The sequence below is a fragment of the Buceros rhinoceros genome, unplaced genomic scaffold, assembly GCF_000710305.1.
Source record: "Buceros rhinoceros silvestris isolate BGI_N320 unplaced genomic scaffold, ASM71030v1 scaffold13802, whole genome shotgun sequence".
Taxonomy (NCBI): domain Eukaryota; kingdom Metazoa; phylum Chordata; class Aves; order Bucerotiformes; family Bucerotidae; genus Buceros; species Buceros rhinoceros.
Window position 1 is genome coordinate 25,397 of NW_010397277.1, and position 24,956 is coordinate 50,352.

Consider the following 24,956-nt stretch of genomic DNA (forward strand, 5'->3'; position numbering starts at 1 on the left):
CAGGCTGCTATAAGCATCACACATATTTAAAACTAACAGGAGATGTTAAGGCTTGGTCCAGCCACATTGTGGTCATTAGGAGGAGGGAGCTACACAAATGCTTCATGAGATACATATGCTGTACAAGGGGTGCTAAGGGCTTAAGCTATTCTGATAAATCACCCATCCTGTCTAGATTTTGGACAAAAAACCTAAAAAACCAACCAACCAACCAAACAAAAAAAAAACCACCCCGAAACACACTTTCCAAAATACAAAGTATAAATAGGGCCCAAAATATCTATCTTTTAGCACAGCTCTCAGTGACAAGATATTTACCTTCTCTTTAGCTGTTGGCATTTAAACTAATCTCTACCCTTGCCGACTACACAAGGAAAAAAAAATCTGGCAACATTTATTACATTATTTCTAATAGCTCATTAAAATAATGACATGTCCTCACTAAAGAATAAGTTAATACCACTGACAAAACAGTACTCTGTACGGATGGAAGGTGTTTCCAGTATTTTTTTTTAAATAAAAATTAAGAATAGTAGTGTTTTCAATCACAAAAGCCTACTTTTCTGAATCAACCAGAGGCATTATTATTTGTTTTTATTAACACATACAAAATTATTAGGGTATACAAACGCGTTTCCTTTTTGGACACAGGGAAAGCTAAATTAATGGGCATTACAGCATTAGTTTACATCACACTTTGTTTCAAAAGAACACCATTTATGATTAAACAAATAGGTTTATATATATAAAAAGGAGTTGAAATAGCTGGATAACCAACGATTTATACTATGAAAAGGCTGAGAGCAACTGTGTCTCCCATAACGGTGCCCTTAGCTTTCAAACCATGTTGTCCACTGATAGGAGTTCCCATTCTAAACAAAAAACCCAATCACAAACACAACCCAACTCTCCCCCAAAAACCCAGAACACCAACTGCCCTCCAAACATAAAAACTCAAAGCAATCGCAGAACTTTACCCAGGCTAATAAGTTTTCCTGACAGCTTCAAGCACAAATGGATTATTTTAAATACCATGTAAACCTACTGTAAATTAAAAAAATAGAAGATTACTTTACACAATGCATGGAAACCATTTCTAGTGAGCACAAACATATACAACTGTGTCATGTTTTTTCCTTGCATAACCCATACTCGCGCACAAACAAGTTTTCTAAAGAATCGATGAAATATTCAGTCCACTTTTGTTTCTTTTATACAATATGAAACGGTTACAATAACATAGTATTTTTTAGAATAAGTTAAACATCAAGACATGTGGCAATAGCATTGTACTATTCTTCCTACATACATATGAAATCCAGAAATTCAGTCTATTTTTATTTAGTCACAGAAATGAATAAAGACTAAGATCCAGTTATACTGGAAAACTAGACTAGTTCTAGAAACCACAAATACTTTAAGCGCTTTGGTATAATACGTACAGATTGTGCTGTCAATACCATGCTCGCACACTAGAACCGATCAACAGATTTCAGTGGGTGAATTAAGGTAAAAAACAGGGACTGCAAGACTGGTTTTGTTATTTCTTTTTGGAAATTGTTCAGTCAAAGATGCACCACAAGAACATACAGAGCAGTTGTATGATGTGACTACAAATTAAATATTAAAGTGTTTTTTAAATACAATGCAAGACCAGCCTTTTTAAGTGCATAGAACGTAACGCGGAATACTGTTAATTACAGAGACAAGTACAAAGATATTAAGCATTTTAACAGATATTGAACGATGTTTTCATTAAAAAAAGGTGTGAATGAGAATAAACATTCTTCTATTGTTACAAAGACCAACATGGTTTTTTCGCCCCACTGTTAAGAGAAACAGTAACTGCTCAATCATGAATGATATCTACTGCATCCATTTTATCTCTGTCTCTCAAAGGCTTAAAATTGTACCTTCAAACTCTTAAGCAGTTTGGGAATTTGGTTGGTTCCCCCCCCCCTTTTTTTTTTTCATTTCTTTTTAACAAAATCTTTTCTTTTCCTGAAAGTGGAACTCAAAGTGCATTTTAAATTATTTTCTCCCCCTATTTTATGGACGCATCTGCTGTGGTTTAAAAATTTTACTTTAACCTATTCATTTTTTTGATTGCTACAATTATCAGAATGTCTCAGATCTTTTTGGGCAACCCTGCTAAGTTAGGCAGCCCTCCCTTTTGCAAAGCAAATGGGATAAAATTCCAAGGAAGCCAAAATACTGCAATCTTTTCAAGTGAAATGCGAGCTTAAAGAGTAAGGACTGCAGGATGTTCACAAGATTTGGACTGTATGCAAAGTCTTCCTCAATTTGGATTTTATCTGTTGGAGTTTGGGATGTAGTATACTGCAAGTCAGCTTCAGACTGTGGTGTCAGGAACGAAATGGTAGCCCCAAAACTCTCAGCCCAGCCAGAGGAAACTCAGCCAATTGTTACTCATTTCTTACATGATGCAACAACCCATTTAGCGTGTAAACAGAAGGGAAGATAGTTCTCATTTGAGGCTCCTGCTGTTGGCAAGTAATACTTCACAGGTATCAGAAACACTTTAGTTAATGTATCCTTATTTCTCCCATTTCTAAGCTGCTTTCTTCTCCTTACAGAAGCTTTAGCTATTTAACAGCAAACCAAACAATTGCACAAAAACTACAGCGCCAAGCTTTGCTAAATGAAACTGCTGGAGAGCATACACAGGAGAAAAGACTTTGACCGTGGTTGTTGAGTGGGCTAGAAATCAAAAGAGTTTAAATAAAACTAATGTTAACACATTCCTTAACTGAAATGATTCATTCTTAGCAGAAATGAAGATCAGCATGATCTTACTGTAGGCTAGTTGGTGACCCAGCCAGACTTCTGTGCAGATTAGGGTTTTGACTGTGCCTGTTCCGACTGCGAACAGATGAAAACATTGTGTTGCAACCTGGGACTTTACATTTGTGGAGCTGGCGGAGATGCACAGTTTTGTAATGAGCCCTAAAAGTTCCTTTGTTACTATAAGTTTTTTGACATATATGACAAGTTATTGGCAAACTGGAAGGTAAATTTATAAAGTTTTGATTAGCTTTCTCAATTAAAGTACAGTCTTGGTAGAGTTCATCATTGGGCATTAGGCTGGGTCCTTCACAGCTTTCATCACTATCATCCAAGGGCATGGTGCATATTTCACTTCCTCCGTCAGAATCCCAAGAAGAGTGAGCACTGCTCTCGGATTTAATGCTGGAAGTAGTGCTTAGATCCAGAACAGCTCCATCACTCAATGGATCGTATCCATAACTCTCAGAACAGGGTTCATTAATTTGGCTCATTGGAAAAACCAAGCTGCCTGTTCTGTTCATTCCTTTGAAGATTACAGAAGTATGTCCAACATGTGGTTTTAAAGAGACATCTTGACCAAACTCCTTAGCCATGTCTTTCAAGAGGTATGTTGCATTGAAATGGTTGTTGAATTCCAGTGTATCTTTAGTCAGAAGCTTATGATGAAGATTTAGGTTTGAACTATGTCTAGAAGAACAAAGACAAGCTTAGCAAGAAAGGGTTTCACCTCACTTAACGGCTGTTTCATAACGATCATTAACAAAGGAAAAAACAGCAGTATTTAGTAGCATGCATGAACTGCGCATTTCTAATTTGACCAACTGCCACACTGGGAGTGCACACAGATGATTTACATGTGACTGGGTATCTGAACTTGCTTGGACTGGCATATCAGAAATAACTCTCCAGAACCAATGTTTCAGATTCTCCCCTGCATAGCTGTCTGTTCCACTACATCTAGTGCTGGACCTAAAAGAATCGGAGGACAGACTAAAAACCTGTACACCCAAGTGAGAACAGAGAGTGGACTGAGAGGGAAGAAACAAGATTCTTGTTTCTTCACCTGAATTTGCAAAAAAAAAAAAAAAAAATTGATCAAGTACTGTAACCATGTTCCAGCAGGCAGCTGTACACACCAGTACAGAGCCTTTCCTTGACAGGTATTTCCTTGAAGAAAGGAATATCGCATTTTATGCAACTTGCAGTTTTCAAATGGACATTTCTGAATTCAGTTTAAAACCATCAAAATATTTGAAATCACTGCTCCTCATTGAATATTATCATTCCTCACACCAGGAACTTCCAGGCTAGAAGATACAGTTGATGGCAAGACAGGGAAAACAGTCATTTCCCCCCTTGCCATCGCAGTTTAATACAAACCATGAACTGTTCAAAAGGGCACAGAAATATCTTGCACTTGCAGTCACAGCCCTCTATGTTAAAGTACAGAGGCTGCAAAGTTGCTCCAAGTAACTACTGCTTTGCCCAATGCTTGTGACCTTTCTTGCGAGTTGGCTTTTTTTTTTTTTTTAAATAAACCATCTTCCAAAAGCACCTATGTTAAAATTTAACTGAATATATTGGTGTGGGAAGGAATTCATGGCATGTGAATGCAAATCTTACTGCTGGCCTTCTTTCCTGTGGCCCGTATCACAGTTACAGCGGAGAGGAATGCACATCTGGGAAGATGCAGGCAGCAAATCAGGGTATGAAGCCCCGCTGGCAGCAGATGAATCTGTGCATCTCAGCTGCAGCAGCCAGTCCTCAGAGACTGGCTCATCCTCTCTCTGGACTGCATCAGCTGGCTCCAGCCCTCCTAATAGATTACGGAGAGTCTAAACCTCGTGTCACTGAACTACTGTCCAGACATGCTTCCTGCAGGCAAAAGCTGCTTGTAACACTGTTACAGGAGTTAGAAAACTTCCAGCTCTTAGATAGCAAACCTTTCAAAGCGACTATCACTTATCAATTCCGATACACAACTGATGGTCAACAACAAAGCTTCGGTTCTTGTTTCTTGGCCTATGTGCATGATAGGCTGAAAAAAGTTATTTACAGCACACAGTACTGCAGCTAACGGTAAAACGAATCGAGCTCATGGTACAGTTTAGGAATTCGTATGTAATCTCACATAAAAGCACTACCAATGTGGATACACACCAGATAGCGTTAGCTCACTGCATAACACTAATTTCATACTGACAGAGTAATCTTGCAATTTCTTACGGGCTTTTTCCCCACCAGTCTGTTCAAAATCCTTGAGCAAAGCAAGGACAAGGGCAAAGGAAGATTTCCTGAACTGATGTCATTGCTTTTTCATTAAAGAACACTATATACATTAAAATACACATGAAAGTACACATTATACGTGTAAGTCCACACCTGCATCTAGTAGAAAAATGTTGAATTCATACCCTTGTAGCTTTCCCTTTATGTTCTAAAGTACTCTTTCAACTACTGCAGTCTTTATCAGTTTGAAATTGTCATGGCTTTATTTAATACCTCACAGTCTAGTGGAAAGGAAATGTTTCTTTCAATGGATTTTCATTTCATGAATGTTCTGATAAGTTATCGTACCTGTTATATGAGGATACACAGAAAATCTTTGCAGGCTCCACTCCTCAAACACTCATTTTAATTTCAAATTAGGCTCCATTGTGATGATAAAATAAATACAATTTTGTTTATAAATTTCTTACCTGTCTCGACTTCTACGAGAAGGGAAAGCAGCATTACAGCCCTCAACTGTGCAAATATGCATTTCTTTGAGATGTACATTTTTAAAATGCATTTTTACACTGTAAGGGTTTTTAAAAGTCTTCTTACAGATGTCACAATGAAAGCGGCTTTCTTCCTTCTGAATCCCTAGTGCATGTTGACTGACATGATCCATATCTTTAGAGTCTTCAAAACATGGAATGGCAGCACCCCTGTTTGACAAAGTGCTGAAAAAGCCCCCGGTCAGCAAGTGGTGTTGCAATTCAGGGCAGTCATTTTTAGGAATCCTGTGCTTTGACTGCTCTTTAATATACATGGGGGGTTCAGTCATTGGTTTTGTAACATCATTGTGGTGGTGTTTTGGATCTTCATACATAATCTCATGGGAAACTATTTTAAATGCTTGGTTTTCTTCTGGTTTAATCTCTGTCTCACAGTGATGCAATTCATTCTCAGAGATATCGTTGATGTATTTGTTATTTGGTGCAAAGACAGATTCAAAATACTTTGGGCCCTCCACCCCAGAGACAGATTTCCATGAATTACCTGAATGGGGGTGCTTTTCCACCCTGTCGGTCAACCGCTTCTCTATCTTATGCTCACAGGTCTCAAGCTCTCCATCGCTTACGACTTGCAGGCGTGTATCGTCTTCAGAACTGGCAACGTCACTACTCTCGTTAGGTGTCTCAACAGCTTCCTTCTCTATCTTAATAGGCATACTTGATTTACGAGATTTCTTCTTGGGTAGCATGTCAAATGGCAATTCATTTGAAACAAGCTGTTCTGGTATTGAGGAAGAAACAAGAGGCAGAGAAGGAAGAGTACCTGGAGTATTAGCAAGCTCGGCTGGTGTGACTGGACTACGATAAAAAGGAAGAACAGGCTGAACTGTCTTCAGGTTTGGAAAGAGGACACCGTTCTGCCCGATACTGGGAAATCCAGCCTGACCCTTTGAATCTGTACAAGAGCTGGCATAGCTGGTAATAGTTCGGCTATCCGGAGTTAAAATTGTAAATTCTGTCCTTTTACTATCTCCAGGTCCAGCAATGGTCAAACCATTTCTTAGATCTTTATCCCTGTTATTTCTATTCATTGGCATATGGAGTCTGGGGTTGGGATTCGCACTGTGACGATTTCGACTACGCAAAGAGCTAAACACCATATTGCAGCCCTCAATTGTGCATTTGTGCTTTATCTTCAGATGAACGGCGTTGTAATGTATTTTCAAAGTACCTTTGTCATAAAACGTCTTTTCACATGCTGTGCAGAAAACACGCCCTTTCCTTGGCCCAGTGCCATTTTTTTCAACAGATTTCATTTTGTTTTCTGGAGATAGTGCTGTCATTTCAAGCTTTGCCGCTGTATTATGTGAACTGGAATCACTTAAAAGGGCATCATCTTCTGTTTTAGTGGTGACATCTGGACCATTTATGCTCCTCTCATTTTCAACTTGAAATGATGCAGAACTAGAAGTTAAGAAGCTGCTTTCAGAAAATGGTATCTGAACATCTTGTTTATTTTCATTGCAATGGTCTTGACCTTGCTCAATCAAATGTCTTTCTGGTGGTGAACCTATCAAAGGTGGAGGCACGGGACTGAAAAATTGGAACGGCAGCATGAAAGCCACGTTATTTACAATATTCTCAAAGGGATGAATGTTGGTGGGACTCATTTTGTCCAAGGAAGCAGAAAAATTAGGACTGTGTTGATTGCAGCTCTCAATGAACGCCCTAATATCCAAATTGGCAGTTGGTGGTGGTATTATAATTGATTGCCCTTCTTTCTCCTGAATTGCCATTAACTCTACAATGGACTTAGTTTCTCCAAAACGAAGAAACTGCTGCAAAGTAGCCAGTTCTTCCTCAGAGGTCATTATGCTCCAGTGATCCAGCACCTTTCCTGAGGCATCCTAAAGTAAAAAACATTTAAATGAGTCAGACATTAGCTACTGCAAACAAAAAACCTACCCTCAAATCTCCCATTTTCTCAATGGCTTAAATTTCTTCTCTATCGAAATGATAAAATCATTCCATTTAATGAGAGATTGATGTGAATTCTGTGATGCTTTCTTCCAAATTTTACCACATTGGTGATATTATTTCTTTTGGAACTGACAAGAATATTTTCCAATATATTATTCTTTTCCAGAAAAATTAAGACACGTCATTTGAACAACAGTTAGTATGATGTAAGTACAGACAGCAAAGATGGAGCAATCAGACCAAGATTTAGCTCCTCATTTAAGTCAAGTATTCTTTCATTGCAAGTTTAATAATCTCCCAAGCAACTAAGATCAGAGAACAAATGAACCTGTATTGATCTATTGCCAGTGTTCACAGAGCACAGCTGTAATTACACTAGAGTGTTGGAGTTCTTTCAAACTCTAGCGATGCCTAACTTTTCCCAATAACTACAATAAATATTTTATCACAGAACATGTATTTGATGGCCTACTGAGATTTTTCACAGTGCATGTAAGAGTTTCTAAGATGATGAAGAATGTAACATCATAAATTTTTCATGTGGTAGAGGTTCAAGGTAATTGATTCCATATTTTTAATCCTAACACTAAAAAGCAAGATTATCAAGACCATTAAATATTGATTCATGTCATAATGTAAGATCATAATGTTACTTTACATAAAAGGTAACTTCCACAATAGCAAGCACTAACATCACTGTAAGCACATAGGGCCAAATTCATCCTTGATGAGGCTCTAGTAAGGTCAGTAGCGCTACACTGGAGATGAATATTGTCCCTGGTGTTTAAAATTCTGGCAAGTTTATTTGTCAACGTATTATTCTGCTGTGGAAGAGTAAATTCACTGTTTAAATAATACTACAGCAAATTCTGAAGCCTTTACTTTGATACTTTCCTAGTAAGTTTTTCTTTGGTTCATAGGTTTGAGCAAAGCAGCAAGATTTCAGTTAAGCCTGTCTAAAAAGAGGGCAGTGACAAAAAATCCACCCTTTCTTTTCTGCTGCTAAGCCCGTACAAGTCTGTCACTGCCTTTCAGAGGTACTGCATTGTTTAGGCATTTGTGAACCACTGATAAGATTAAGCTAGAAAATAGTACTAAATACCTCTTAATTGTCATACTTATATTTAAAAAGCCCCCCTAAATACCTGTAGCACATATCCACGTATATAATCCTGTAGTGTCCAATCCAGAGCGTGGAGGATCTGTATCACCTCTTCCTGCTTCAGAACACTGAAAAGCCGATCTAGCAGAATTTTAAGGCGTACAGGAATGGCTTGGGTTCCATACAACATGAGGCTACTGATATCGAAGACAACATTGGACTGAACTATTTCTACCTGGCTTGATGGGTAGAGGTTGGGAATCCTTAATTTGCTCAGGGCTGAAAATAACATCACAAAATGTAAATAAACTTGAGCCACAAGAAATCAAGAAAATTGACTGTATCTAATATTGGGCGGGGTGGGGGGTGGAGAGGATGGGAAACACAAAAAGCATGCTATAGTGTGGAGGATCCTAAAAGGTTTTATATGGATTCTTACCATGTGCTACCCATCCATGCCGGCACTGGTCACATTGTCGCTGATTTATTTTCCCAGGTTTGAAACACTGACAACTACAGTTCACAAGAGTGCATCGGATAGCCTGGAAATCAATAGAAAGGATGATATGGGTAGGATGAAAGGATATATGAGCACCATCTAGAGTGTGCAGATTATACATATACCATTCACCCATAAAAATCCATATGAAGACAAAGCTAATGTACCAGCCATAATTATCAATGTGCAAGATGGGTAATCCAGGCAAAGCCTGAGTTATGTAAGAATACCTCTGCTTTAAAGAGAATCAGTCGCCAGCTAGAACAGTAGAATAATACGGAAGCAAAATATTTAATGACATACGTAGTGACACTTCTGTGGATTTATTTATGCTGAAGCATCTTTATAACAATAATAAAGCATTCTTGTGCATTCACCTAAGATACTATCTTCTTAGAAGAAGATAGGAAGGTTTGAAAATAAAAGCATATAGATGAAAGCCCCACTCTTTGGAAGTTTTGCTGAAACGCCAAACTGTGATACAGGAAGTTCTATTGAGCAATGTGTTAGCTCTGCATAGATGCCATCCCTTACATCCAGTAGTATCCTCATAGAATAGATGCATCCTGTCAAAGACACAGGAGTTCACTAATACTTCTCAGTACCAAGCTCACTCAAGTACTCCAACTCCTCAAAGACGAGAGCAGTCACCTCTGGTAAGGGAAATGCTGGAAAGATAATAGGCAAAACAGAGCACACAAACAGATAGCAACCAGTTGCACGGTGCAATTTGTGCATCACTTTACTCTCATCAAGGTCATCTATAATGCAAATCAAATTAGTATTCAGATATTCCTACACAACAAGGTAATGCAAACTTGCTTCCTGGAATATATGCTTTCTTCTGTACGTGCCCATCTGCTGCAGAAGGCAGACAGACAACTTTGAGGTCCCAGTTAAAGCTCCATAGGGATTGCTATAGAGCAAAGCATTTGTAGGAGTCCCTATTGCTTAGATCTGATACTCAGAATAGTTCCTGCATAAATGCAGTGTTTATTAAGGGAAGGGAAGAAATTAATGTGCAGAAAGTCTGCACTAGGATACAAAAAAGTTAGATTATGCAATTGTAACATGTCTGCGTTTTTCTGTTTTTAAAATGCAAAACATTTTGTTTTAAAGAGAGGCAAATGTGAAATCAGGCAAAGTTATGCCCACTGCTGGCTGCTACTCCAGGGTCTTATGCAAAATGGGGACTTCCACTAATTAATACCCACAGAAAAGCAAGACCAGACCTGAAAACAAAAGTAACATCTTTTCAATGCAGGCATTCCCACATTAGCAGTTTTGGAAAACACACAAAGAAGCAGGTTTTTGGACAACCAGGCTAAAAAAGATGGATGCAGGAAATGTTTAAAAGGAAAAGGACAAGAGAAAGTGAATTTCACTGAAGTTTGCAATGAACATTTTTTTTACCTTTGAAGAATTTGACTGGCTTGGGGCAGAGGAGGACATTCCATACAACAGCCTACTACCAAAAGGCATGTGCAGGACATTTGGGTGCCTGGTGCTCTACAGCACTGGATTTGGACTGAGTCGCCAGCTTATCAAGGAGTTAGCTTACTTGCACATCTCCAGACTGCAGTGACTTGATGCTGAGATTCATCTTTATTTGAAAGACTAGAACAAGTGGCAACAGGGCTATGGAAATCTCTGAATCACTTTGCCTTTAAGCTTTTAAAGGAGCCATTGCAAAATACTGAATTTCTGAGAAAAGCGCTGCGCTCCCCGTAAAGTCATAAAATACACATCAATACCCCGCACGGTGTGAATTGCTTCACCTTAATGGAGGATATATTTTCACTTAAATGCTAAAATACTTTCATATAACAAAAAGCCATAAATTTCTTATGGAAAGGTTGCAAAAAAAAGGTGTAGTTGGCTGCTGATTAATTTCTATCGTAAGATATCAAAAAATAATGCAATTTAAGTCTTCCACCTCTCACATACATAATAGTCTGTGACTTGCACAGACTGAAGCCCTGCTATGGGTGACCCTGCTAGGTTCCATAAGCTACAGCGCATTCCATGAATGCATCTTTTGCAGTCCCTCCAGACAAAATTATAAAAAAGTACTTCCTTTTTCCCTTTTTCTGCAAGAAGTAACAGAAATATGCACAATGAAGAAAGCTGTCATGATGATAAGTTAATTGAGATTTCAAAATTTTTTTCATTCCTTTTCCTTTGGACATGTTCCACAAACCGCTGAGCTTTAAAGCTATTTTTTCTTCTTAATTTGTGTACTTAGACAAGAAAGATATACCACACAAAATTTTGCATTTTGCAGCTTGTGTAAGATCTTTCCTCTATAGGCTACACGTATTTAGTCTTCCTGTATATGTTTAGAAGCGTACATATGCAAAAACCAGACACAGTAAAAGGAGTTTTTCTTTTACATACACGGGAGTGGCTATTAGAAGGGAGAAGAGCTCCCCTTCTATTCTAAATCTGGAACTTGTCCCCTCTCGAGTCAATGCTTCTGGACCAGTATCTTAGATGTACTTAGCTTGCACACTGTTAACATACCAAGGTACCCCCTCAAATTAGGAAACTGTCACTGACTTAAATTACTTGTTAGATTCCCCGAGAAGAAAAAAGTGTGATTTTCAGGTTGGTAGCGTTTCCCTTCATTTGTGCTTGTCAGAATCTGTGTCTCCTAAAACTCTTCTAGTAACATTTGTGTTAGTATAGTTATGGAGAATGGCAAAATTAACTTTTAAAATAATCAGTGAGTCACAATTTTAAATCTTGATTCATTGTTCAACTTAAAAAGGCACTTGTAAAAGATGCACTTTGATTATTTCCCAAATTAACTTATATCACAGTTTGAAGAAGAGAAACTTAGCAAAACTTTATGTGATTACTAAGCTTGTCTTTTGCCTGTTAATCCCACTATCCTTAATACACCTATTCTATGGTACCATAATTATATCGAGTCTTGTAATGAGCTTTATTTTCCCGACAAGTGGAATGTACACACTGTTTCATTCTACAGAACAAAGGAATAACTTTCTATATTGCAAACACGTAAAGCTTCAAAATTGTAATTAAAGGATTGGAGATGTAGATGGAAATTAAAGTGGAATTTTTTTAAACTGCAATCCTTTCATTCAGATCTATTATTGAGTTTCATTTTCCAGAAACTTAAGGCAGATGTTTTTAAAAATAAATCTTATTCTGTCATCAAGGATCTTGTTATTGCTTTCCACTCACTCTCTCCCCTCACAACTGGATCTTTCCAAGTCCATTATCAGCAACACTTTCTTGAAAATTCTGATCAAAATTTTTTGTGGTTTTACCACCATGACTGTGGGAATCTGAATGTCTGATTTTTAATACAAGTGATTCCTCATTATGAGAGAGGCAGACTGACCATTAAACTGACCACTGAAAACTGCCCCTGAAGAAGAAATCTTAACATCTGTCACCTGAAAGTCACTACTGCTGACATCTTTTTTTTTTTGCCACATACCGATGTAGCTTCGACTACCCTTCAAGAGTTACTTTATGTTTCTTTGCAACCCACTTGCAGTCCTGACAGCTACAGAACATCACAAGCTAATGGGACGAGTTCATTCTGATTCTGGGTATACAATCAGGCTTCATTTCATCAAGCAATTTTGAGATCGTCTATGTTCTTCTGAAGTCTTTTAGGAGCTATGCTCACTTGCAACATACCAACAGCAGGTTTAGAAAAACGCAGCAAGAGAAGTAGGGCAGTACAACTGTGTCAAATCTCACTCAGTGTTAAGTGGATTCTGGTTTGACAGCACTTTGGCTTGGGAAAAAAATTAAAAAGTAAGTAAATATTGAAGACCCTGTCAGGACCAAGTTAGAGAGCTCAGCTCACTCAAGAAAGCTAGTCTGGCTCTGCATGCTGTGAGAGCTGCAAATGCAGACACCAGTAAAATGGAAGAGCAAGTCCCAGATTACCTTGGCAGTATTTAATGTCAGTAATGCACAGGTCAGCACCCTCCTTTCTATCTGGCATCCAAGAAAAACTCGTGTCGTCTTTGCACAAAGCTACCCCTCACTCTAGAAACTGATTTTTTTTTTAAGCTACTGCCATCACATGAAGTGCAATGCTGCTCTGCTATGAGGATTACTGACAAAATGGTGTCGTCGATGCTACATACAGGAGCATCTTCTGCAAGCAGGGATTAGAAGCGCCTAACAGTTTAGAATGCAAGTTTGAGGAAGAAACAGAAGTTACCTAAAAGAAAGGGGTGAGAGAAAATTTCATTAGATGAGATATAACAGATACTGCTTTTCATGCCCTTTACTGAGGGCTTCTAGCAACAAGCTGTATCTCCTATGGCCATCTCACCTTCCTTTCCCAGAAAAATTAATCCCACCAAATATGGGTAACCCTGTGAGATACGTGCTCCAGTGAGCACATATCCTATAGGGAAGAACTGGGCTGTGGCCCATTTCTGCAGGATAGAATTGCGGTGGCTCCACAGTAACAACACTTGTGCAGGAAGAGGTAAGATTTATAATGGGAGAAACTCAATTTGTAAAGCATTAGGATTTTTTTTTGGCTGCCAATTAGCTAAAACATGACAGCCTGTTTACTTCCTAGAGTACAGGTAACAATTTTCTCACATATTAAGAATGATCCACAGAAATTAATCCTGTTTTTGGTTCGTAGAAATAATATTTAACATTGGATATATGTCTGGTTATTAGGAAATATTTTCTTGCTTGCACCTCGTAAAAGATTTACCAAGGAAATAAAGGGATGGATAAATTTACCATCTCTTAAATTAAAAGTTCGATCTACACCTAAATTAAAGGCCTAATCCAAATCTGTTTGCATCTTTCAGAAAAGGAAACATTAACTGTACAAGAGTGCGAAGCTGCCTTCCTGTCCAGTTTGTTTTCTTTCCCGTTTTTGCTGTTATCCACTGGGTTTCCTGTGGTTGCGAAGGTTAAATGAGTCTTCCTTTTTCATCACCCCATTACATTTGATTACTTGTGCATTCAGATCCTTTGGACAACCACTGAAAACAGAGACAATTTAAAAACCCCTTATCTTAGGCATCTCTGTCAATACCATACTTTTCCACATCATACAATGAGCAAAGATTCGCTTTGTCCATTTTTTTGTCACGCAACTTTTGCCACTTCCCCTAGGGACATATTCCACTGATAAACAATACCATCTGTCAGTTTTGTCATGATTTAAAACAAGTTCTCCCTTTACATTTTGTCCACCTTCCTTTCACTGTATCACAACCCAGCTGTGCCTATCTGTATCACACTGCTTTTTTCATCTGCCTCACATACATTTGTATCCACACTGTCCACCCAAGAGTACATATTTAGTCCTCATGCACGTTCTTCCTAAACACAGACTTCAGTTTTTGATACTCTGTTGAGCTCCCTGTGGTTTATTGGAAGGAACATATATTCCAGTATATTCCAAGTACAATCACAAAAGGAGCAGGGTTGCTGCAGATGGTATAAGTACCTGAAGACATAGCCCAACCAGTCCAATTAAGCCTAAACTGCACGTTCATATTATACCTGCTAGTTTAGATTAAGCATCTTATATCTCTAATTGATACTTCCAAGGAACAATAATTCCAAATTTAGTAAGGCTATGAATTCCACCTGCCTGCAGAGGATATTAGGAGGGCCCCTGCAGCATCTTCAAGGGAAGGCTCTGGGCCGTTGTCTTCTTCCCGACGTGCTCTCAAAGAGGAATCAGGATGCCTGGAGGATGGCCAGAATATGGAAACTCTCTGCTGCCTCTAAGTAGGGCTGGGAGGACACATAGGCAACGGGGAAAAGGGAGTCACTTGCCCAGCAACAGCGCACCGAAACACACTTAACGTGTGCACAGGTCTGACGGCAAGGCCACTGTGGGAGTTACTCTGCACAAAGGAGACCTGCCCATGCTACAAGTCACCCATGTTCAGCTCAGCATTCTGGTGTTTTCTGCCACGGGTTTTTGGTTCTCAGCTGTGGCTGAGGTCAAAGCTGTCCTGCTGTTACCCACAGCAGTGCACACTGGCAGTTACACACTGCCAGTACACATTCCCTGCCTGCCTTGAACCGCCTTAGCCCTCGAAACAAAGCGATTCACGTTCCTGTACATTTAGCCCTACTCAAGTACACGAGGTTGTTTCGAGTTCTGCTGCTTCTATACTAAAGTTTAAAAATACCCAAGACTAAAATAAATAATTACACAGAATTATTAAAACAAGGAAAATGTCCTTGCAGGATTTCTAATTATATTGGGCTGAATGCTAGTGCCACAGCCTTACCTCACAAAAAACGTTTCTCAAAGAGTAGCAGCTGCCATGAATACTGTTATGTAATAAACATAGTAGCGACAAACACCTTTCAAGAGAAGCAAACAAGCCTTACAGTATGTTGTATCCAGAAAATGGTCTGATATCTCCCATATTTTGAGCTTTTAATTAAGAAAAGCTGTAAACAGATGTGACTGAGTAAATACCACTGACCAAATAGTTCCAACCTCTGCCATTAACAGACACATTTTAAATGCTAGCCCTAGATGATTCATTTGACAAACTGCTTATTACTAAAATAATTTACCAAAATTCTTGTCTCCTGCTTAAGAGAACAACTAGGAGAGAGATGGGAAAGATGGAGATGGGCCGCAACTTGCCTTTTATAGCGCCACTGAACACGAAGACACACTCACAACTCAGTTCCTACATCCTCAACAGCTGGGCTGGTTTTCATACAACCTGACCAGGTGCACTCCTACCAAGCTCAGGAGTGCAAGAACCTTTGAAAAACAAAAGACAAAAAAGCTTTTGTTTGAGAGGCCAAACATGGTTTTAGGAGCCGAACTTAACACCTGTTACACTGAAAATTTTGGCTGGTGCTGATACCACTCAACTCCCACTTACCCCTTCTCTGTGGGGAAATTATGTCATGAATTTTACTCCTAAAAGAACACAAAGGCCACCAGTTGAATACGTTTGCTAGATAAGACCATAGAATACATCCCATTAATTATCTGGATCCTTATGCATATATTCATATTGTTTATTTGGGCTCAGATACCAAAACCTGACCTTCCTTTAAACAGCAACAGCTTGAGAATACACGTAAACAGTATTTAGAACACAGATCCTGCAGCTAGTCATGCTACCCCATTACCTTCTCCCCTCAGTGGAGCTGAGCAAAGCCAGTTTTGGCGTACGCTTTGACAAAATCTCTCTCTTGTGGGTGCAGCTGAGCACCATGAGCTGAAAATGTTCAATTGTCCTTGTAAAAATTGACTAAAACCTGCTCAGGAACATCCAGAAAGTGAGGGGAGGAAGTGAAAAAGCTCAGTAAGATGGAATTGAAATTAGGTAACACCCTTACATGATGGCACCACCCCATCACATCAACCATGCTTGTGGATTTAAAAGACAGTTTCAGCTGGCTACTGAATTAAGGACCATGAGCCCACATGTTGCTACTTCGTTAAAAAGTTTTTCTGAGAACGGGCCAGAGAGCAAGGAGCTGAGATAAAAGGCTAAACTAAATACAGACTCACAACCCTACAGGCAATTTGGGCTCAGCAGCAGCTTTCATGGCTCACAGAGAGGAGCCCTGGGCCGTCCCGGGCAATGCAGCTGGGTGAGGAAGCAGAAGGGAGCCGTTCCTGAGAAAGGCAGTGAGCTACAAGGCCAAACTTTAATCACAACATAACTTGTGGGATGAAAATCACTCCTCATGCATGTCACTTACCCTGAAGGGCCCCTTAGGGCAACTCTGTTAATGGCACTGTCAAAATAATTATAAAGAGAAAAGAATGTGCCTCTGTGCATGTGTGTGTGTGTGTGTGTGCACACACACCTCAGACTGCTACTCTTAAAACAAAAAGCACCGGACAGTAAAACTTTATTTTGCTGTTCGGCACCATGCCCGTAGCTATGTGGGCTTACGCTGCAATGACCCTCCCGTGTTCCCTACAGGTGTGTGCTGACAGCCAGCTCGGCCAGACTCCGCAGCGGGTTTAGATCCGCTTTTAGCATCCAGTTTGGAAAAGAAAATGAAATAGAAACTGAGGAATGGAATGAGAAATATCACATTACCATTTACTTATAGTTGTTATTTACTTGCGATTCTGAAACAGACCATGATGTTACAGCTCCCATGGCATAGCTGCCCTACCTGTCAGAAACATTCACCTGAGTATTGGGCAGCGTCTATCACAAGATACTCAAGTAACTTCCCTTTTTTAATAAATTTACAGGTAAAACTGTTTTTTATTCGTGCATTTAAAAAACGAATAACATTGCTACATACTGATGAGAACAACTGCTCAGGCTTTAGAGGCAAAGATAAGCCAGTGGATAGAAATAGTGCGAAAATTCTTACGATAAAGATGCTATTTAATCTAGCAAAGAAATTGCAGACATCCTACTTATCCATACTGACACGCTATGCATACCACGTTAAATGCTGAAACTACAGCCCTAGCCATCAGCTGAAGCTTAATTAAATATTTAATCCAAGCCCTATGTTTGCAAGAAATAGGTGTTATAATCACAAATGCACAAGTATCAGAGAAGAATATTAGTATGAACCAACTGTAAGCCCTTTAAAATATGTCTTTAACTCTATAAAAAATTACATGTGCACAATGTGGCTGGGTTAATGTTTCAAAGACAATCCTAACTTTTCCAGCTCCTCACACCGCTGCTTAAGACTCAAAACCATAAAATACGTATGCTGACATCTTTTTTCCTGTTACAAAGGCATAGATTAAAGAATAAAAGTAACATCTCTCTCAAGTATTTTTTGCATTACACAATTCCATTTAATGAAATTTCATAAATTTTAAACCCAAACAGTATTTGTACACGTACACACGATACTATCTATGGTGCTACAGTTACGCAATATTTTACACAACGGTGTAGCTCCATGGGTAATTTCACAATTTAAAACTTGGTATTCCTTTTTATTGAACACAGGTGAGGAAATTTTTAACTAGCTTTCAGACATCAGCTACTTTCAAAAGCCAAAATATCCATTTCTCACTGATAATCAGCTATATTTGAAATCTGGAGTCAAAAGCTTGCATTTTGCCATTTTTTCCCCCCCATTTCTTTCTATTCTAAAATAGTCTGTTAGAATTGTCACTTTTCCTCATTCCCTCAATAATATATTTTTTTAGCTCGAATACTGAAATTTCAGTCCCTAAGCAGTCTTTTTTAGATAACAATGAGCAGCAAAATAATAATAATTAATAAAGAAGAAAGGCAATAACACTTGCTGTAAAACTTCAACTGCAGCATCTGCTAGGACAAGAACTGCTGGCTGCCCAGCACATAGGGACCAGGAGAGTCCCTGCACCACCGAAGCCAGGAAGGGCAGAAGATGACCCAGAAAGCCAAAACAATAGTTTTTCTTCCCTGCATTTGGTGAATGTTCTGCTGGAATAACGTTTTCAAGATCCATACCTAAATTTTAGTTCAAATCTGCATGAAAAAATCTTAACTAAATGCCAAATTTTAAAACATGCACATGTACCAAAATCTGAAATAAAATGAGAACGTTTCTGTTCTTGTCAGAGGTGTATTTAGTATTATCATAATGAACACTTCGTAACTGAAAATGAAATAAATCACTGCCTTGTTTGATTGGAAATGGAATGACAGGCTCAGTGTTGTATGAACAGATTTTTTAACAGTATCATGAACAGGCACGGAAGCTGGAAGCCAAGACAGTTGGTATCAAAAGGCCAAACCTCGTAGGTCTGCCTAAGTAGGCAGAATTTCATCTCGACTATAGTAATGCCCATGAAGCAGCCCAACATTTGTAATAATTTCTCCTGTTTCTGTGACGATTTAGCTCTCCTGCAGATTTGGATACGTTTACAGATACCATTGTTTCTGGGGTTCTGAATAGGTTTGGTAGCTCAAAGAATAAACAGAACAATTACTTTTTCAAAATTACTCAAGCAAAAATCCATATATTAAATATAACAAAAACGTATTTTCTGTAACATAAGATTAGTTACTTTTTATGTGTTCATTGTTAAAATGAGAGTCAGATTAAGCTGCAAACTACTAAAAACTCTATTTAATCCAAACAGAAATGCACAATTATACTGATTATAAAGAAAACTTATTAGCCTTACACACATAAATAGATCTAATGGAATATACACGATGTGTTCTTCAAAAGTCCACATTTTTCCTCTTTTGTAGGAAAAGCCATTAGAAAGGTATTCTTCAGTGTATATTGTTCTAATCTCTAGAACAAAGAAAACCAATACGCACTGTTGTTAGCAGTTAAAAACAATGTTAGTCCTACTTTGTGCCATGACCTGCAGTGGAGTGAGGCTCCCCACCTCCCACTCCTCCAGCGCTGAGGGCTGAGCAACAACTTCAGTATTTTAAAGCCAAAGTACAGAAACAGAGACTCTTGTCTAACATAACTCTTGCATATTTTCCAGCAAACTGCAGTAAACAGAACTGTATTTTTCAAAAGAATGTTAAAAATAGATGCATATGATCTTTTCCCACCTAGAATTGTATCCTTACAATTAAAGGCTATTAGCTGGCATCCCTTTTAACCGTCAAACTCAGACAGTGGCAGTTCTATAGCCACAAAGAGAAGCAGTAAATGAGAAGAACATGTTACTACACTGCATTTGAGAAAGTTTGGCTCCAAGCTATGCACTGATTAATATCAGATCTCCTTCTTTACTTGCCTCTTGACAATCTTGTCACATCTGGCTGACAAATCCTTACAAGCTTATCCAAACCAAGGCAGCCCGGATCATGCTCCGGGAGTAGCTTGGAGGAAGCGGCAACACCAGCCATGCACTGATGTGCCATCATGAAACTAATGAAGCTGACTTCACTTGCAGACTGCGAGAACACGAAGAAACACAACATGCCTCAAGGTTTTGCAACATAGCGCAGAGTTAGCTCACCGAAAGATAAGACAAACAATCAGCTCCCGAGGTTCAAGAAGCCAAGTAGTTACATGAATTACAAAAATTTATACAGAAATTGCTTGAACAACAGTCTCAACTAAATGAGCACAATAAACTCCAACTTCAGATCAGATGTGAAAATTGACTGCTAAATGCCTTTCAAACAATGGTTTGTCTTAAATTAAAAGAAAACCAGTTTATTTAATTTTCTCTCTCCTACATCCCCAAAATATCAGAATGTGCCTAGCTCCCAGGTTACTCACACAGAAAAAACATTTAAAAAAAAAAAAAGAAAAAGAAAGAGGGGAAAAAAAAAACCCAACCAAAAAACAGTGTCACTTTTTATCCATAGGATTTTACAGAAGGATAAACCACAGCCTGTGTGTATCAGTAGTCCTCCCCTGGGTTAGCGATCTGCCCTCTCCTCATTTTTAAACCAAGGATTTGTTACACAGAGGACTAGAAGTATTTGGCCAATTAATAAACCAGAAAGTAAAATGCTCTATCTTAAATACATCTAACAAAACCTCATTATGTATGAGCTGACAATTAAACCATGTTTATTTTTCTATGTGATGAAAAAAAACACAACCCCAAAATAAATTAAATAAGCATCTTGCATTCTGATGCATTTAACCTCTCAATTAGCGCAATATATTTAAAAAAACAGACACACACATACCCACCCCCCGTGCACACACACACACACACAAACACACACTCACTCTCCCTCCCGCCCCTCCGAAACACAAACAGACTGATCCTAAAAAAAGAATTACTGGCCTTATTTTCTGGATGCTAAATAGTCCTCAATAAATTGTACATAAAGGGCATACATTAGAGTCCACTTTAGTAATAATTTCTAAAGAACTTTGTAGTGAAATTACATTGTTGTCTGCTCTCCAGTGCATTTATACGTCATGATAATGATAATGTATCTGCTTAAAGCACTTGACTCAGAACACATCTGAGTCACAAATCACAGATTTTATTGCTCTTAATGTATATTGAGGACCAGTACAATTAAACATTGTCAAGTATTTATGATTTACATGCTACTACTTCATTTGGAAAACAATTACACAAGTGATGGCTCTGCTTACTATAATCAGCCTGCAATACTGCATTACTTACTGTAGAACAGAAAAGTCATACAGTTGTTTACAGTGCACAGCAGAAAGAAAACCAGGATTTTTTACATAAACTAGTTTTCTCCTTTCACAGTATCTTTTCGTAATTAAGAAATGGAGAATGTAGCCCCCTACAGCTCTCTTCTCCATTGTTCATTACCCAAAACACCACCATTACAAGATTTTTTTATATCTCCACAGTGCATAACCACAAGTAAAAGTTGCACAGTAAAAACACACATTCATATAGAACTGCAAAGAACTTTCCTTACCTCAGACATTCTTACTGTGCTTATGTTTCCAGAGCTATAAAACAGTTTCCCATTCCCTCAGTGAGTTGTACAAAGAAGTACTGGAAACACTCCTGCCTGTACAAGTACTAAGGCAGAACCATCACACGCCTCTTTACTCTTGTCTGACTCTGAGCACCTCAAGGTCTGATGTATGCTCAGGCTGTGCACAGGGGAGTGAAATAAGATCCTCCCCCTTGGTGTTCTCCAGACCTACAGTACGAAGTTGTGTCTGCCTCTCACCTCTGCAGCCAGCTCTCACCTCGCTGCCCCAGAGTGGTGTGCTCCAGCATGCTCCTCCAGTCGCAGGGCAGTCCCCTCACAGCTGGCTTGAAGAGGGCATGACACTCATCTTTCACAGAGATTTGATCAAAAGGAGTCACGGAGGCTTGAGGCGCTCCTAATGCAGTGCGAGGAGATTCTACCTCTGCTCTGGCAGCCTAAGTAATGCATTAAATCAATGCAGCTGACCTAAGGCCTATTACAGAGGTTTTTTTTCTTCTCAGAGTGTACAACTATCTGCAAATAAGCTATGAGGTACTTATGATTAAAATTACTTATTTTTAGCATCAGAGTGTTGTTTTTCAAATTGCAGCTGCTGTGGTGGTTTGGTTTTTTTTTTTTCCTTTTTAAACATTTGCAGGTCTCAAAGGTTCACCAAGTGGGGTGTGTATTTTTTAAAGTTAAAACATTTTCCCCTATCAACTTACTTTCGAGTTAGGGCTGAATTTTATTTCTTTTTATGAAGTTGAAGCTTCCTATTAAGAGAAATACAGGTCATAAAGACAGCAGAAGAAATACTTTCCAGTAATTGGGGCAAAATCTGGTTTCAGTTATTCAGGTGTTGGGTTGCATTCAGAGTTAGAGCAGGATTTTTGTCACAGTCATTTCTCACCTATTTAAAAAACAAAACAAACCCAAAACAAAACCCCAAACAAAACACTCCTCCCTCCTCTCTACTTTTGCCTCCCGTAGATAATTTCTTGCACTCTGTTAATCCAGTAATACACTGTACTGTGCACACAGACATGAGCAAGTGGCCTTGAACTCAGTGGGAATCCTTAGAGGAACATACCAGGACAGTATCTGACCAGATGAATACCTGTAATCCCATGGGAAAGGCAGTAGGAAATAAGATCGCTGTAGGGAGAAGACAGCTAATGTATTTTTATAGTTGGTTAATTTGTCGTCTTCTAATCCTATTTACTATTTGTCAGATATATGCTTAAGGAGAGAACTTAATTTTCATTTAACTAAACACCGCAGTTCAGTTAATGATAAGTCCACAGCCGTAACTGGAACTAGGCCAGGATAAAGCCAGTGGGATACCAGAATCTGATCTGATAGAGCACGACATCAAGTACATGCTCTCCCTAAATCCCTAGGTTTCTCTACCCTATACCTTCTTTCTCTCACTGAACTATTGAACAACACTGAAGAGCAGAAAGCAAGATTTAGTTTCATATTACCGTCTGCCAGATACTTCTGCCAAAATATGCTGAAGTGTGGGAAGAGTCAGTCACTGATGGCGGCTTGGTCCTTCCCCAGCAGAGCTCTACATGGGGGCTCCAGTAGCACCTCTGCCCTCTGCAACATGCCAGGGCTCCTCTCTCTCAGGCACGTGGGACAGTTACATATGGATTATCAGTGCTCTTGTAAGCTGAGGGAAAAAGTGCTGAGAAGTCACAGTCAACATTATGCCACTTAAAGTGAGTCATAACAGCAGCATCTGAAGAGCTTGTGTTCTGTGATGAGGACAAAACCTAACTGCTTGCCCATGATGATAACTCAGAGCCAAAGGCACACCTTATTACTAAAACCATATTTTCTTCTTAATGAAATAAGCAGCGACGTAACTAAAAAGGATTGAGAATTCTGCAACAAAAGTGGCAAGACTGGCTTAAGATTATAGAAAGTGCCAGAAGCTCTGAATTGACTTCAAAATGAAAAGTGACTAAAACTTAGATGTGTAGAGAGCTGCTCTCCCCTCTAGCCAGTTCCCAGGAAAAACCTATCTACTAGCTATCTGCCATTTGCCTGGAAGATGATAATTCTTATTAAATAGGCTAACTACCCATAGCAAACAATTAAGACCAATTTACTTTTTTCTTAATTAATTATCTACTAACAGCCTTTTATTTTAAGCATAGTTTTCATTATTCAAGCTTTTTCAATGAATATTTTATGGGAACATATTCATGCCTTGCTCTTTTTAAACTATTCACTATTAGCAATTTCTCAGCACTTTACTATCTCTGCACTTTTTTAGTAAAATCCAACTATCCCTAGAATAATGTGACATGTGTAAGCACAGTTTGTATCTACAGGTCAACTCAAAAAAAAAAAAAAATCCTGGCACGTTAACAGCACATTCAGTCATTTCAGATGATTCACAGTTCAAGCTTGCTTGTTCAGAACAGTTATCAAGATACGTCTTGAAGAATGACCAAAATGGAAACTAGAGGGTGACTCCCGTAACTCCTTTTGCAGCAGTAAAATCTAATGGGGAAACCAGCTTCTTATGGAAAGAAACAGGACAGGGCACCAGGCTTGAGCCAGAGGTCTTGGTTTTCACCTGGGGCTCTGACACTCAATTGTTATTTGACCTCGGGCAAGTTATTTCAATTCTGATTTCTATTTCCTTGCCTCTGATTTTTTTTTTTTTTTTTTAAATCTATTGAGTTGTAAGCTCCTTGAGGAAACCATGGTATCTTTCAGTGTTCTCAGGCACAGCGCTGAGCGCAAAGGAAAGGGGTCCCTAGGTCTGAACTCCATATAAGTCATAACGTAAATACCTTGAATCATGGTGTAACAACACAGCCAAAGGAAAGCTGCTTTCTCCTCCCACCTGCCCCAGCCTGTTTCCTCTTCTCCATGTCTCAGCCTGTGTGTTCAGAGCACCGTGAATGTAAGGGGATGTAGCGCAGATTGTGGAGTGCTAAAACTATTTAGAGAAATACAAGAGTATTCATAGTTTTGAGAAGAGCTCCAACACATGGAACTGACTATAAACAAAAAGCTGCTGCTCTTACCTGATTTTTTATTATCTAGGATGCTTAAAAAAATAGTGTTAATCTTAGGGAATCACAACAATTGAGCCAGTGTGACACAGCACAAAAGCACCACACAATCTCCATGAAAAGACTTCTCCTGACTTTCACATTTCAATCATGACCTGAATTTTGGTGTTTGACTCCAAAAATAATAATAAAAACAATTGTCTAAAAAGAATATAAAAAACCTAACCAAGCAGCAACTAAATATTAGCAGCAGGTTTGGTCTTTGCTGCTGCATTCTCTAGGCAAAGAGGCATGTAACTTTGCCAACCGCATGCTGCCTGCCTCACACTTCTGTGAGGCTTAGCTGCGTTAACTCTGTGTCCTGCCTGCTTGGCCTCAATTCCAAACACAGAATACACTACGTCCCTCTTACCTAAATCAGTGCTGGCAAAGATCTGAGCGCTAATGTAATGCTCTGCTCACTAATCACCTTGGAGAGATGTGTGG

General features: G+C 38.9%; 1 protein-coding gene across 1 annotated transcript; it reads right to left on the reverse strand.

Moving 5' to 3' along the window:
* Positions 1–2,813: 2,813 nt before the first annotated feature.
* Positions 2,814–21,577, reverse strand: BNC1 (basonuclin 1). Its single transcript, XM_010146196.1, has 5 exons — positions 21,433–21,577; positions 9,050–9,152; positions 8,654–8,889; positions 5,508–7,435; positions 2,814–3,495 (listed from the first exon to the last, which is right to left on the reverse strand). The coding sequence occupies exons 1-5, from the start codon at positions 21,439–21,441 to the stop codon at positions 2,814–2,816; spliced, it is 2,958 nt and encodes a 985-aa protein (XP_010144498.1). The 5' UTR covers positions 21,442–21,577.
* Positions 21,578–24,956: the final 3,379 nt, after the last annotated feature.

Coding starts and splice junctions, on each gene's coding strand:
- BNC1 (XM_010146196.1), bottom strand. Junction 7,436..8,653: donor TACGTGGATATGTGCTACAG/GTATTTAGGGGG, acceptor TTTTTACTTTAG/GATGCCTCAGGAAAGGTGCT. Junction 3,496..5,507: donor TCTCGTAGAAGTCGAGACAG/GTAAGAAATTTA, acceptor TTGTTCTTCTAG/ACATAGTTCAAACCTAAATC.